Source organism: Sorex araneus, chromosome 3, assembly GCF_027595985.1.
Source record: "Sorex araneus isolate mSorAra2 chromosome 3, mSorAra2.pri, whole genome shotgun sequence".
NCBI classification, from domain to species: Eukaryota; Metazoa; Chordata; class Mammalia; order Eulipotyphla; family Soricidae; genus Sorex; species Sorex araneus.
Window position 1 is genome coordinate 154,422,020 of NC_073304.1, and position 15,384 is coordinate 154,437,403.

The window sequence follows — 15,384 nt, forward strand, 5'->3', positions numbered from 1 at the left end:
GTGCTTGCAGCTTGCTAAGAACTGTGTTAGACATCAAAGGTCTGTGTTAGAGATAAGTTTTCTCTGATATGGACTGAGCTAGAGATATGTTGTACCTGATATGGACTGCATTAGAGATGTGTTTTAGCCAATATGAACCACATTAGAGATATGTCTTATGATATGAACTGCATTTGAGATGTTTTCTCTGACGCACACTGCATTATCAATATTTCCCCATTTTCTCAACAAAGCGTCAACCATGACCCAGGGAGGCACCAAGGAGAGACACGAATCCAACATATCTGACTCAGCTGACCTCTGGGGGAAGAATCTACAGGCTACTCTATAGACATAAAGGAGAGTGGGGTGGAGGTTGGGGGCTTGGTGGCTGGTGGCCTTGCAGGAGGACCTGGTGACCGGCCCTGCTGACCTGTCCTTCCCCACTCGTGTTCACGCCAAGACACATCCCGGGATGTCCCCCGGAGTCAACCCATCTTACTACTTTTACTTTTTGTTGGGGTGGGGGAACTAACAGGTCACACCTGGCAGTGTTCTGGGCTTCCTCCTCACTTGGTGTGCAGGGATCACTTCCTCTAGGGCTCTGGGGAATCATATGGGTACTGGGGCCAAACCTGTCGGCCGCTTGTGTACTATCTTTCCAGTCCTCACCTTACCATTTCTTACCTGTTATAAACCTGTGGCTTTGCCTCGCTTACAAAATAAACACGAAGGTCTTTATCATTTTCATCACCAACTAGGCCAACGCCAGAAGCCAGAAGCAGCAAAGCCCACATGTCTCCCATTCCTGGCTCTTTCCTGTCTCCTCAAATAATTCTTACTTTCAAAATGTTTAATTTGGATTTCCACTCAGGAAACAGGAATGCTTTTCTACTGTAAATCTGTTGCCACTGGCAGTGCAGCCTTCAGAATAAGGCTTTGGAGGCAGAAATGTATTTTAGACCTTCTAGTGTTCCCACACCCTGCACCCTCAAATACCTCACACGCTTTCTCCCATGGAGTCTGCGCTGAGAAAGACTGACTGTCGGCTAAGATGCCTGTCCAGGTTACCTGAACACTGGCTGGATACATCTCTTGGACATCAGACGAGGGCTGGAATAATATGAAGATAATTTATAATGGAGTTCTCCAAGAGGCTTCCAGTTTCAAATATTACTTTACACGGTCTTTCACAAACCACAAAACCTTAGCTTGCAAAACCAGTAGTAACTTTAAAGGGCCAATTTTTTAAAAAGACAATTTGGTTGAGGAAAGGGTATCTTTATCATCAATCTAAACTTGAGTTAAACGTTTAATTAGATAAAAACTTTACAATAATTGCAAAAGATATTAGAGAGAAATAAAGATAAACTAAAAAGCCACTTCATTAGAACTGGAGCTATTATGGAGAAGTCAATTTTATTTATCAATGTAGTCATTAAAAATACTTCAAAAGAGGACTAATTTTAAAAAAGCAAGGATTCAGAAAAAATATATACCCAAAGTAACAGATCAGGAAGGGCAAGGAGGGGCTCTGAGCACCAACCCCAGGCCCCAGACCACCACCAACAAAGTTCCAAATGACCTCAGCGCTGAGCACCCAAGTGGTGCTGCCCACGTCAGGGCTCGCTCAGACGTTCAGACACTCACTTCCTCCCTACCCTTCCTCGGCTGGAGTGCTCTGAGGATGCTGGGACGAGGGGCCTCGACTTGGGCACTGGAGTGTCTCCACCACGCCCCCACCTGTGCACCACGCCAAGTACTCAGACCTCTGGAAGGATTTGGTGAAGCAGTAAGACGCAGAAACAGCAAGACCACGTGGGCCGGAGAAAGGGCTTTGGCGTGAGTGGGGATTCCTCCCAGTCACCTTTCCCAGACACCCATGTGGTCAGCATTTGACACTGTCCGGTCTGCAAAGGCTTGCCCAGCCCTGCGAGCAGAGGGTGCTGCTGCCCAGACTTGTCTGCAGAGGGCGCTGCTACCCAGCCCTGCCTTCAGGGGCCACTGCTGCAGTCGTGGAGGTGTCCTCCTCCCGCGACCCCCTCACAGGCGCTCAGCCCTGGTTTTTAACCGCAGCAGCCCCCTGGCCAGACTCGAGGCTGGGCGCTACTCCTGCAGCAGGCTGCGGGACACCAGCATCCTCATCACTTCGTTGCTACCTGCAAGAGGGCGAGAGAGCAGAGGGTTAGGAACACTATAGCAAGTCCCACGCTCTGGGAGGTGCTGAGGGTGTCAGTGTCACCTAACCCCAGCAAGGGGCAGGCTGGCGCAGGCGGAAAGTGGCAGGAAGTGAGGAAGAACTTTATATTACAACAACACAAAAGGCTCTTGGGCCAGACGACGGTACAGCACGAGGGCGCCCGCCTTACAGAGCCAACCCGGGTTCCCTCTCCAGCATCCCATATGGCCCCGAGCACGGCCACAAGTGGTCCGAGAGCAGAGCCAGGAGGAAACCCTGCATATTGCCACACGTGGCCCCCAAACCAAAACCAAAACAACCCACAAAGAAACAAAACCAAGACAAGCCCAAACGATTACAAACAAGTCTCTCCTAGGTGGCACCAGGTACAGAAGTCTGGTGGAGACTGTGAGGAGTCTCTTTACACATAAAGCTATAAAGTCACAGTCCTGAAATTCTATAGTATTTTTAATCAATGATAAATCAGTTTGAAAAAAGAAAAAAAACACCCTCCCACTGGGAATGATAGTACAGCGGGCAGGTCCACGTGCCTTGCACACGTCAACCCAGTGGTTCCTAAGCCCTGCCAGCACTGATCCCGGAGTGCAGAGCCAGGAATAAGCCTGAGCACCAATGTGGAGTGGCCCAAAACACAAAAAACAAAAACGCTCCCATAAAGTCAGAGAAAAGTACAAACCAGGATCGATGGGCTGCACAGACACTCCCCGTGTGGAAGGTTCGGTCTAGATCCATGAGCACTGTCAGGAGCAATCCCGGGGTGGAGTCTGGGACAGTCCCTGAGCACTGCTGGTGTGCGCCCCCACAAACAGAACAGCTAAATAGAAACACACCGTCCTGGAGCCAGACCACTAGTATATCGGGTAGAGCGGCCCTCGCACCAGCTGACCCAGGCTCGGCCCCGGCACTGCATGTGACCATCTGAACCCAGCCAGAAGAGGCCCCTGATGACAGCACCAGGAGCCAGCCCCGAGCACTGCCAGGTGTGGCACCCCACCCCCCAGAAAAGATTGGTGGGGCCCGGAATCGCCCTGTCCCTTTACACGAGGGCCTTTTGTCCCAACAAGGCTACAGGACGGAGTTGGCAGGAGGGAGGCTCCCTCGGCTGGCCTGCGGGACACAGCCCACGGCAGAACGGACAGAGCAAGACAGGGGCCTAGTTTGCAGCAGGCGGCAGCTGCCTCCTCCGAGGCACCCGCGCCAGGGGCCCTTGCTGGTGATGGGCGCCAGAGCTCAGGCCCTGACAGAAACCAGGCAGGGGGCTCAGGAATCTGCTGACACCAACCCCCGACCTCGTGTGGTTCTGGAAGACTCAGTGCCCTGGTGGCTACACTCTCAGACTCCGCCTCTGTCCGGGCTCCTGCAGCACCTATGACCCCCACATGTCACTCAGGGAGCATTTCCAGCCCCGCCCCAGGGGTCTGTGAGAAGTGTGGGGAGCACTGACGGCCGAGGCACAGGCTGCGGCCACGCTCCTGGCCTGCTGCCCACAGCACCCATTCCCTGGCCAGACAGTCACTGCGGGTGAATGACCCTGGGCTGCTGGCTTGTTCGTTTGCTCAGGGGTCACTCCTGGCTCTGTGCTCAGGGCTCACTCCTGGAGCCTTGGCGGATCCTCTGGGATGCCTGGGATTAAACCCGGCCGGCCAGTACAAGGCAAGGGCCCTCCCCACTGTCCTACCGCTCCAGCCCCCACAAGCCTGTTTGCCCCCAACGCCTCTGTCCTGTGGCTCTGGAACCACTGAGGCCTGGCTGCAGCAGCTGGGCTGGCCCGTGGGCTGGTGCCATGTTTCTAAGCAGTGAGAATAATCATGGCTGCTGTTTTCCCTTCTGACTTGGGGCTATCTCTGGCAGTGCTCAGGAGGCCATGGGGGCGCCAGGAACTGAGCTGGGGCCAGCTGCGTGCAGGGCAGGCGTCTCCCGGGGCCATCTCTCAGCCACTGCTACTGTGACAGACTCTTTGGGCCTCTCCAGACCTGCCAAGCAGAAAGGACACAAGGGCCAGCCGTGGCTCCTGGCCACCCTCAGTGCCGGCTGCAGGCCTCACCTTCCAGGATCTGGTGGACTCTGGAGTCGCGCACGTACTGCTGCACAGCGTAGTCCTTCAGGTACCCGTAGCCCCCGTGCATCTGCAGGGCCTGGTTGCAGATCTGCGGGGGCAGCCGCAAGGTCAGACCTGCGCTGGGCAGACCCAGCTGGCAGTTCCCCTCCAACCCGCCCAGACCTGGGGTCCACTCCCCTCAGTCCACTGCACAAAGGGGGTGGGCCAGCCTTTCCTGCGTATCCCCAGCTGTTGGGTGCTGCGCAGAGCCATCTGCTTGGATTGTGCAGAGCCACGGCGCCACCTAGTGGTACAGCAGCCTCAACTCAGGCTCATCTTTGCTCCAGAGAGTGGAAGCGCACTTTGGAGGCCAGGAAGGGAGCCCCCTACACCCAGCCAGTGTCTGGGGGACCGTGAGGACAGGTGCAGAGCGGCCCCTGGTGGGCAGATGTGAACACTGCAACCAGAGGGTGCTCATGCAAGAGCACATGCGTGTGCTGGCCCACAGTAGTGTGCATGTGTGAGCACCACACCCATGTGTGACCCGGGATCACAACAGCTGAAGCAAAAGGGTCGAAGGACACGGAGGTCAGGTTCCCACGCAGGGTCCTGGCAGAGCCCTGCATCCACCTGAGCCGCGTGGGGCACTTACAGCGAAGCATTCGTCCGTGGCGAAGAGCTTGGCCATGGAGCACAGGGCCACGGCATCCTCCCGGTCCTCCTGCAGCGCCACGGCCGCGTTGCGGATCATCAGCCTCGAGGCCACCAGCCGGGTGGCCATGTCGGCCAGCTTGAACTGCAGGTACTGGGCGCCAGGAGGAGACGGACAAGGAAGGTTTGTGGCAGCTGCACTGGCCCCACAGACTGGCAAAGGAGGCGCCCGCTGCCGGGTCACTCCTGGGTGCCGGGGACCCGGCGGTGCTGGGACTGGCCTTGGAATCCCTGCACTCCGGCTTCCCAGCGGCCTCCCTGCCCAGGAGGCCCCCTTTGTTCTTTCTTCTTTTGGTTTTAGTTCTTGACTTTTTTTTGGGGGGGGGTCGGGGATTTGAAGAGGGGCACATCCAGCAGTGCTTAGGGGTTACTCCTGGCTCTGTGCTCGGGGATAACTTCTGGCAGTGCTCAGGGGATCATATGGGATGCCGGGGATCGAACCTGGGTCAGCTGTGTGCAAGGCAAACACCCTACCCATAGCTGCACTATTGCTCTGAGGAGGCCCTTTCCTAAGTGACCACACTGCAGGTCTCCTGCCCCTTCCACAGAAAGAGGCTTTACCCGCCCTGTCCACCATCTCCTTAGCCTGCTGTGGGGGGGAGGGGAAGGGGTGTTTTTTTGCAGTAAAACTGGATTTTGGTTCTTCCCTAGAGCCCCTTAATAGAGATAGAACACAGATGAAGGCATCTGCCATACATGTGACCAACCCGAATTTGATCCCTAGCACTTCAGAAGGTCCCCTGGGGCCTGCCAGGAGTGATACCCGAGCACAGAGCCAGGAGTAAGCCCTGAGCACCACTCGGTGTGGTCCCCAAACAAAACAAAACTAAAAGCTCTGCTCTTGCTGCCCCCCAGGGTCCCTTCCTGAGCCTGAGGGCTGAGTGGCCAGGCCCACTGGCTGAGTACCGTCACCGGTGGTTCTGCCTCCTGGGGCCGGGCCGGAGCCCTGTCCAGCACCCAGCCCAGACTCCTGCCACTGAGCGGCAGGAGCGGCCCCTGGCCCTGGGTGCCCCGGGTGTGGCACCAGTCCTGGAAAGACTCAGGGAAACCGCGGCCCTGGCTAGAGGCAGGACGAGCCTCTCGGACACTCGCTGGCGAGCGCAGAGGCCCGGGTGCATACCTGGTTACTGGCCAGGGGCTCTCCGAACTGCTTGCGGACATTGAGGTGGTCCCGGGTGAGGACGACGGATGCGTGGGCAGCCCCCAGGGAGCAGGACGCTGCGGGGGAGAGTTGGTGTTTCCGGGGAGCAGGACTGGGCCCCCGCCCCCACCCGCGCCCTGTGCTCACCGACATTGATCCGCCCCCCGTTCAGTCCCTTCATGGCGATGAGGAAGCCCTGGCCCTCGCTCCCAATCCTGTTGGCCACAGGCACCGCGCAGTCTTCGAAGATCACGGCACGGGTGGGCTGTGAGTTCCACCCCACCTGGCAGAGGGGGGCAGTGTGGGTGCCGGAAACCCCCGCCAGCAGCTGTCCCCACAAACCCCAGCGCCGGCCTGGCCAGCCCAGGCATCTCGCCTAGGAGTGTGCCGCCAGAGCACCGTGGGAGCCCTCCGCCTCATACCCGTGCCCCACAGGTTCACATATCGTCACTGAATAGGGGCTGTCTCCCACTCGGTGCTCAGAGGGCCCGGGGTCTCTCCTGGCGGTTCCCAGCTGGCCTGGCCAGTGCCTCAGCCTGAGGCCGGAGGACGCCGGGCTACTTGCGCCCTGTGGTACTAGGGACTGGACCCAGGAGGGCGCGTGCAAGGCGACATGTGTCCTAACCCCCGTACTCTCTCCAACTTTCATTTTACAGTGAGGCTCAATGACAGAGCACACGTTCTCGAGTGGGGCCTGGGTTTGACCCCGGCACTGCAAAACAACAACGGAAAGGTAGCGAAGGGGAGAACAGCGCTGTACGCTTGGCCCGCCAAGACTTCCTTTATATTCATTACTTTTTGGTTTGGGGCTACACCTGACTGTGCTCAGGGCTTACTTCTGGCTCAGTGCTCAGAGATCAATCCTGGTGGGACAGGGGATCGAACCCGGGTTGCTGTGTGTAGGGCTGTACTGTCAGTCAGCCCACTGACACTCTGCCAACTGCAGCCCCTGCATCCTTTCTGGGACAACCGTGGGTCAAAGCAGACAGCAGGCAGGAAGCAGAGGCAGCGGAGAGCAGAGACCCCCCAGGAGAGGCCCTGCGTCCGGGGTCCCGGCAGCCCGTGCCTCCACTACGCGAGAACCACCACAGACCCACTGCCTCCACGGCGTGTAGCCAGGCACAGACCTGGCAGTCTTGGCAGAACCCGAGGCTTCCTGTCCAACAGCCACTCTCCTTCTCTTTGGGGGCTGCGCTCAGGGACCACTCCTGGCAGGCTCGGTTCCCCGGGCCGGCCGTGTGCAAGGCCTCATCCCCTGCGCCACCTCTCGGCCCAACCACTCACCTTCTTCTCCTTCTTGCCAAAGCTGAGGCCAGGGGTCCCCTTCTCGATGACGATGCATGAGATGCCCTTGGGGCCCGGCCCCCCCGTGCGACACATGACCACGTAGGTGTCCGACTCGCCACCTCCGCTGATGAAGGCCTGCGGGGCAGGGAACGGGGATACCCGGCTCAGGCCCAGGGCCTAACACCAGGAAGACCCAGCAGAGGGAGGAAGTTCCAAAAGTGACAAAGTGACAGGACTAGTGGCGAGACGACACTGAACAATGTCTGGGAATGGGAAGACCGGAGCTGGGCGGAGCGAAGGGGCAGTGGTCACTTCCCAACACTGAGACTCCTGTGGCTGGGGGAGGCTCTAGGGTCACAGGCTGATCTCCGGCCCCTCCCGGCCCCTGAGCACCGCCTAGTGTGGCCCTGGTGGACCCCAGCACCACTGGGCTCTGAACTGCTCAGTAACAACCAGGCCCCCACCAGAGAGGAAATAACGGGCCACCCCCAGCAGGAGCTCAGGGTCACTCCCAGTACTCAGGAACCAGAGACGGCGCCAGGAGCAAACCTGGGTCAGCTTGCGGGCAAGGCAAAGGCCTCCCCCTCATCCCTCTCTGGCCCCATCCCCAAAAAACGTCAAATCTGGTGGGAGAGGCTGGGGAGAGTGCCACAGGCAGCCCCTGCCTGGAAGGCCATGGAGCCCAGCTCTCGGCGTCACCCACGTGCCGGAGCCCAGCACAGACCACAGCCAACAGGCTGCCAGCAGCACATGTGCAGCGTGACACGCCAGGTGCCCCAGGGTCAGCCGGGGGTCACGCCAGCCCCACACCCAGCCAGGGCCACACCAGCACGGCAGCCACAGCAACAGGGAAGGGGAAGGGGAAGTGTGCACATACACCACGCACACACAGTCGCCTCTGACAGTACTCCCAAACTGCTTCAGGGGAAAGACTTCCTGGCACTGGGAAACACTCAGAGTACTCAGAGAGGCTCTGCCCAGGGAGGCCCGGTGTGACCCCGGCACTGCCCGGCACCCCACACAGGGGAATCCAGACCTGCAGGCAGGAGATGAAGGGGCCATGCCTTCAGCACAGGCAGCACGGCAAGCCGGTACCTTGGAGCCGTTGAGGATGTAATGGTCTCCTTGCAGCTTAGCCGATGTCAGAAGTGAGGCGGCGTCACTCCCACTTCCTAGAGTGGAAGGGAAAGGTGGCAGGGCTCGGGCGCCAGGCCTGCAGCCAGCTCAGAGCACGCGGCGGGCACAAGGCTGGAGCCCTCAGACTCCCGCACTCGGCGGCCAGGACGCCAGCAGCAGCCTCGGGGGAGCCTGTCTGAGAAGGGCCTCGGTCTGTGGACTCGCCCGTGTGCCCTGTGCAAGCCCACCTCCAGCAGGGTTCCCTCTGGCACCGCAGGGGGCCGCCTATGCACCCACCTGGCTCGGTGAGGCAGTAGGAAGCGAACTTCTCCATGGAGCAGAGTGGAGGGCAGAACTTGCGTCTCTGCTCCGCATTCCCGAAGGTGTCGATCATCCAGACACACATGCTGGAGAGAGAGGGCGAGAGAGACTGAGACAGAGACAGAGACAGAGAGGAGAGAGAAAGCAAGAGAGAGGGGGAGAGCAAGAGTGAGCAAGACAGTGGGAGAGTGAGGGAGAGGGAGAGCGAGGGAGAGCGAGAGAGAGGAGGAAAAAGAGAAAACAAGAGAGAGGAAGAGAGAGAAAGACCAAGAGAGAGGGGGAGAGAGACAGTAAGAGAGAGGGGGAGAGAGCTGGAGGGAAAATACAGTGGCTAGGGGGTTTGCCTTGCACACGGCTGACCCAAGTTCAATCCCTGGTATCCCATATGGTTCCCCCAGTGCTGCCAGGAGTGACCCCTGAGCATTCCCAGATGTAACCCAAAGAGCCAAAAAAAAAGAGAGGGGGGTGGGAGAGAGAGCAAAAGAGAGCAAGAGAGAGGGAGAGAGAGAGCGAGAGGGGGAGAGAGGAAGAGAGAAAGCAAGGGGGGGAGAGAGAGAAAGCAAGAGGGGGAGAGAGGGAAAGAGAAAGCAAGAGGGGGGAGAGAGAGAAAGCGAGAGGGGGAGAGAAAGACAAAGAGCGAGTGTGAGAGCACGAGTGAGGGAGAGAGTGAGAGAGCGGAGAGAGCGAGGGTGCAGTACAGGCACAGCAGAGGCCAGCACTCTCCCCCCGGGGACAGTGACCAGTGGGGCTGTGTCACGCCCACACTGTCCTGACACTCCTCATGGGGGCTGATGCTGCCCACCGGCCCCACAGTGTCACTTTCCCAAATGATCGCAGGTCATCTGGGGGGAGGCTAAGGCGCAGTGGTCTGGCCCCTCCACTGGACAGGCCTGTCTGGCCTCAGCCCAAGGGGAGCCAGGAGAAGTCACACACCAGAGTGAGGCTCGCTGGCGGTGGCGGGGCTGGTGCAGACCCTGCTGCCGGCTTCTCAGGAGGGCGAGGAGCCGTCTGCTGGCAGCCCCTCCCGGCAGCCCTGCGCCCCGCGCTTACTTGTGGATGCTGATGTAGGCGGTGGTGCTGGTGCAGCCCGTAGCCAAGGCTTCAAAGATGACCGAGGCGTCCAGCCGGGACAGTCCAGAGCCCCCTACATCCGTGCTGACGTAGACACCCCCGAAGCCCAGCTGCGCTGCTTTCCGCATCACATCCACAGGGAACAGCTCCTGGGAGCAGAGAAGAGCGGGTCATGCGTGCAGGCCAGGGGGCAGAGTCGGGCCCGGGCTCCACAGGGACAGCACTGGCCCGTCTGTCACCCCTCGGCGCTGGCCATCGCCATGCTTGCTCTAAGGACTTTCTAGCATGGAAGTTCCTTTTCACATCCATAGAACCACCTTGGTTCTAAACTTGTCTGAATCTTTGTGCAATCAAGGAAAAAAAAAAAGAGTTGCAAGGCGATGAGGATGCTTCCCAGGAGACCGCGCCCAACAGCATGCTGCTGGAGAGAACGCGGACCCCACGGAGGACCAGGAGCTACAGACAAAGGTGGGCCCAGCCAGGACGCACTCGCCTACCTTCTGGTCCCATTCTGCCATATTTGGCGCCATCTCCCGGGCAGCAAAGTCAAAGGCCACTTTCTGAAATTCTTTCTGCTCCTCATTTAGTCCCATGGAAGCTGTGAGCCAAGACGGCACATATTCAGTTCCGGGTCAGGGGTTGGTGGGAGGGCAGAGAAGCATCTGGAAGCAGGACAGGAGGTCTAGGGGGGGATGTCCCCTTCCCAGACAGTGTCACCCAGCAGGACTCACTTGATCGGGCCTTTTCCTACCTCCTTTGCCCCCCCAGTGAACTGGCCCCACTTAGACCCTCGTCACTCCCTCTCTCCTCAATACTCTCCTCTCGCTTCCTCTGACACACCCACACTGCAGGTTATTCAACACACGCCATCCCTCGAGTCAGTTTTCCCTCTTAGATGCCTTGCTTTTCTGTTCTGGAACCGTGTCCCATCTGCCCACTTTGTGTCTGCTACAGGGAACCAAATGCACCAACAAATCTTTTTATTTTTCTTTTTGGGTCACGCCCAGTCATGCTCAGGGGTTACTCCTGGCTTTGTACTCAGGAATCACTCCTGGTGGTGCTCAGGGACCATATGGGATGCTGGGAATCGAACCGGGTTGGCCGTGTGCAAGGTAAATGCCCTACCCGCTGTGCTATCGCTCCAGCCCCAACAAATCATTTTTAAAACATCGGCCGGGAGAGACTCATGGGCAGCCTTGGCACAGCCACCAGATGAAGAAAAGGCCACTCTCAGGTGAGCCCTGATTACACCCCTGCTGGAAGCAAGCTGGCAGTGCTGTTTCCCGATCTCACCCAGGGAGCTCTGAACTCTCAGCACATTCTCTGTTCTGATCAGTGTGTGGCTTGGGGCTTATTCCTTCACTTACGGCCTAAGATACTGAAAAGCAAAGGACCATAAAGCAGACTTACGAGTATAACTGCCCGAGCAGTAGTATAGTGAGTAGGGCACGTGCCTTGCATGGGCTCACCCAGGTTGATCCCCAGCATCGCTGAGAGAAATTTCTGAGTGCAGAGCCACAAGTAACCCGTGAGCATTACTGGCTGTGGCCTCAAAACAAACAACAAAAAACCCCAACAAAACCCAAACTCCCCCCCCCAAAAAAAAATTTATAGGCAGGTGGTGGGAGGTGGAGACCCACTGGGAGAAAGAGGTCTGCTGGGACCCCCAGCGGCTGGTCAGAGGACACTGTATGGCACCGTGAGGAGGGGCTGCAGGGAAGCCCATCCCCCACACAAATCAACGGTTCCCAGGACACGAACATTCTGCTTTTCCAAAGTCCTTGTTCTCCCAGCTGACTTCAATGCAAGATCTGTGTTAGCAGTGGCTTTTGGTAACAGAAAGAAAAGCCTTTTACAAGAAAAGGCGAAAAGGGAAACTGGAGCTCAGAGCTGTTCAGAGCCAGCAGCACCCCAGAAATGAGCGTGGCTCCGTCTCCTTCCCAAGGGCTGCTTTCTACAGGGTGGCCGCCACTGTGTGTCGTGGAATTTTAGATTTTACAAGCTACTGTTTGTTTTTTGGGGGGAGGGGCAGGGCGATGCTAAAATGTCTGCATATAAACTAAGGATCACTGTCCCTTCAAGTAACTGCTTGACTCTGGAATGGCCTCGCAAGCATGCTCTGCTTAGGGCTGGAGCGAAAGCACAGTGGGAAGGGTGTTTGCCTTGCATGCAGCCCACCCAGGTTTGATTCCCAGCATCCCATATGGCCCTCCGAGCACCGCCAGGAGTGATTCCTGAGTGCAGAGCCAGGAGTAACCCTTGTGCATCGCTGGGTATGACCCAAAAAGGAAAAAAAAAACTTTTCTTTCAGAGACTGAGGAACCTACATCATTACTTTAAAATTTTCTTTAGGGGCTGGAGACATAGTACAACAGGCAGGGCTCTTGCCTTGTAAGTGGCTGACTTGGGTTTGATCCCTGGCACCTCACCAGGTCCCCTAAGCCCCACCTAGAATGATCCCTGAGAGATGCATGCTGAAAGTAGATAATAGACCAAACATGATGACCGCTCAGTGTCTGTGTTGCAAGCTATAATGCCCAAAAGGAGAGCGAGAGTATGGGGAATATTGTCTGCCATAGAGGCAGGGGGAGGGTGGGAAAGGGGGTGTTATACTGGGGATATTGGTGGTGGGGAATGTGCACTGGTGGAGGGATGGGTGTCTGATCATTTTGAGATTGTAACCCAAACATGAAAGCTTGTAACTATCTCACAGTGATTCAATAAAATAAAATAAAATAAAATAAAATAAAATAAAATAAAATAAAATAAAATAAAATAAAATAAAAGAATGATCCCTGAGAACAGAGCAAGGAGTCAGCCCTGAGCACCACTGGGTGTGGTTCCAAAATGGGGGTGGGGAGGGCGGGGTGGGAAAATAAAATTTTCCTTAAGCAGCCAGTTCCCTTTGTGACATGTACACTGTTATTTACACCATTTTTCAAAAGTGGCAGAGTGCAGGACAGGACTATGGGAGGCAGGGCTGCAGAGCTACTGCCACATTTAGCAACACCAAACACTGTGTTCTGTTTGCAAGGGGACGTGAACTTCCGGCTGGAGGCAGTTCCAATCAAGAACCCGGGCAGAGCCCCTGGTAAAACCCCACCAGCTTTTGAGGACAGGGCAGAGGATTTAGAAACCCTGGAGCACTAACAGCAGTCCATGCGCACCCACCCCAGGGGCTCACACAGCCCACGGCACAGTGGGCCTCCACCTCCACGGATCACTTTTCTGTCCGTCCTGACACGGAAAGAACCACAGACCTCGGTGGGCAGAGAAAGAGTAAGTGCGTGCGTGTCTACGCTTGGTGGTGATGCGGTCTAATGGGGCTCAGCACCTACCAGGGCTCGGCCTTGACCCCCTCCCAGCATTCGAATCCTGGTCACATTGTGCAGCCCAGGAGTTTGCAGGAAGACTACGGAGCTCACTGGGCAATCTGTTTCAGGCGCAGAGCTGCAGCGGCAGCCCTGTGCTTTCCTGGGCGGGCACGGGCATGGGCACCAGTCGGGGCCCGGTGTGAGCTGAAGGAAGCCCGGTCAGCTCCAGGCCTCACCTGAAAGTGGGAAAAACGCAGTACAGCAGGTAAGATACTGCATATGGTCACTCCTGAGCAATGACAGGGGTCACTCCTGGGTTAGGAATAACATCCTGAGCACTTTGGCTGTGGCCCAACTGCTAGCCCCTTCAAAAAGGGAAACTGAGCCAGGATATGAAAGCAGGGGTCTTGGGTTTGATGAGCAGCATCATATAGTTCCCCTAGTGGTGCCGGGAGTGAACCCTGAGCACCAAGCTGGAAGTTGTTCCCAAGCTCTGAACCCGTTCTCTCCTCTGCTCCCCGCTCCCGGCCTCCGCCCCACCCCATAAGCCAAAACAACCTAGGGAACTCAGAAGGAACATGGGGGAGGACTAACGATCAGGTCAGCCTGACCCAGCTTTATGGGGTCACAGGAGCCAGGGTCAGGTTGGGTTGTAAGAATGCTCCTGTAGATCACAGCCCAGAGTTCACTTACAAAAGCATATTTATTGAATATCTCTACCCTGGAGCTAGGCTGGGGTTACAAAGATGAACATGGTCCATTCACACAGGATGACATCAATATCCAGAAGAGTGACAGAATTTCAGTCCCAGCAGAAGCGAGGTAAGGGTTAACAATTACTACCATTCTTAGTTAACAGAGAAGATGTCAGCTTCTTGTTTTACTTCTTGTTAAAGAAACAAGAGGTTGATCACACAGGCTGAAACTGTGTCTTTATAATGGGGAAGAGTTGCATGCAAGCTACATAAAGGTAAATATAACGTGGTTACATATCTTTAAGAGAGAAATATCAGTCCTTCTAGAGCAGTGTTTGAGAGAAAAGAACTGGTCAAGACAAGTTAAGGAACACCCACAGCTAAGTAAGATTATTGACATTCTCCAGCATATACACTCTAGCAACAAAACAGAAGCAAGATTCTAGAAGCCAACAGCCACACTGAATTGGCCCAGGTAATAGAAACAGGGGGTAAAGGCGAGGAGGAGCCTGTAGAAAGATCCAAGAGTGTGCAAGAGGTCAAAGATAAAACCCCTAAGCCCTGAAGAGCAAGAATGTTTTAATGTGTCCAAAGTGGATCCCTCCCTGGAGAACTAACAGATGGAGAACTACTGAGAGAGAACTTGAGTACTGGAGAACCAAGGATGGCTTTGGAGTTCTGATTGTTCTTGTCTATACTGGGGTGAAGGGGGCCTTTCCAAAGAGGGGTGAACCCACCCGGGAGTGCTTGGGGGCCCATGTGGTGCCTTCCCAGCTGGTTCCGTAAGGGCTCGGGGTGCAGCTCTAGGGAAGTCGGGGAGCTCTATGGTACCGGTCTACGTTATTCCCTTGTTTAAAACGAGGGTCGCACTCGAGCGCGAATAAATTCCTGGTCTCGGTGGCAGGAGGGAGGTGGGACGAGAAGACGGCACAGCAGAGACCCAGAGCACCAAGGGTCAGCACCGCGGGGAGCAGCTGCTGAGCCCCGGGTCGAGGGCAGACACGCAAGAAAACGCAGGGTTGGGCAGCCAGCCGGACGCGAGGGGTGACAGCCCTGGGGACGGGGGCGGGGGGGCACGAACGCACGAGGGCAGCCAGCCAGGGGCGTGGAGCCGGGGTGGGGGCCGGCCGGCCGCGGCTGCAGAGGCCGCGGCCCCCAGCCCGGCGCCGGGACCCCTGCACCTTCAGGGCGAGCCTTACGGTCGATGCAGGAGACCAGGCAGCGGCGGGTGCTCCCGGGGCGGGCCGGGTCGGCTCCGCGCAGGAGACAGAGCCGCGTCCCGAGGCGCGCGAACCCACTCCGCAACATGTTCGCTCTGTTCTGCCGGCGCCGCGAGCCCTTGACCTCGGCCCGTGGGGTCTTAAGCCCCGCCCCGCGCTGCACCCTGGGAGCTGTAGTCCTCTCGCCCCGCGCGGCTCCCTGGGAACTGTAGTCCTCCGCGCCGCGCTGCTCCCTGGGAAATGTAGTGCTTTTGGCGAGGCTCGCGTCGGGATCCGGGCGGGCTTTGTGGC

At 57.1% G+C, this 15,384-nt stretch overlaps 1 protein-coding gene across 1 annotated transcript; it reads right to left on the minus strand.

The window, feature by feature from the left end:
- Positions 1-1,319: 1,319 nt before the first annotated feature.
- ACAD8 (acyl-CoA dehydrogenase family member 8) lies at positions 1,320-15,237 on the minus strand. The gene is made up of 11 exons (XM_004614137.2): positions 15,073-15,237; positions 10,362-10,462; positions 9,844-10,013; positions 8,770-8,879; positions 8,452-8,528; positions 7,354-7,491; positions 6,217-6,352; positions 6,049-6,146; positions 4,870-5,022; positions 4,224-4,326; positions 1,320-2,138 (listed from the first exon to the last, which is right to left on the minus strand). The coding sequence occupies exons 1-11, from the start codon at positions 15,179-15,181 to the stop codon at positions 2,086-2,088; spliced, it is 1,248 nt and encodes a 415-aa protein (XP_004614194.2). The 5' UTR covers positions 15,182-15,237; the 3' UTR covers positions 1,320-2,085.
- Positions 15,238-15,384: the final 147 nt, after the last annotated feature.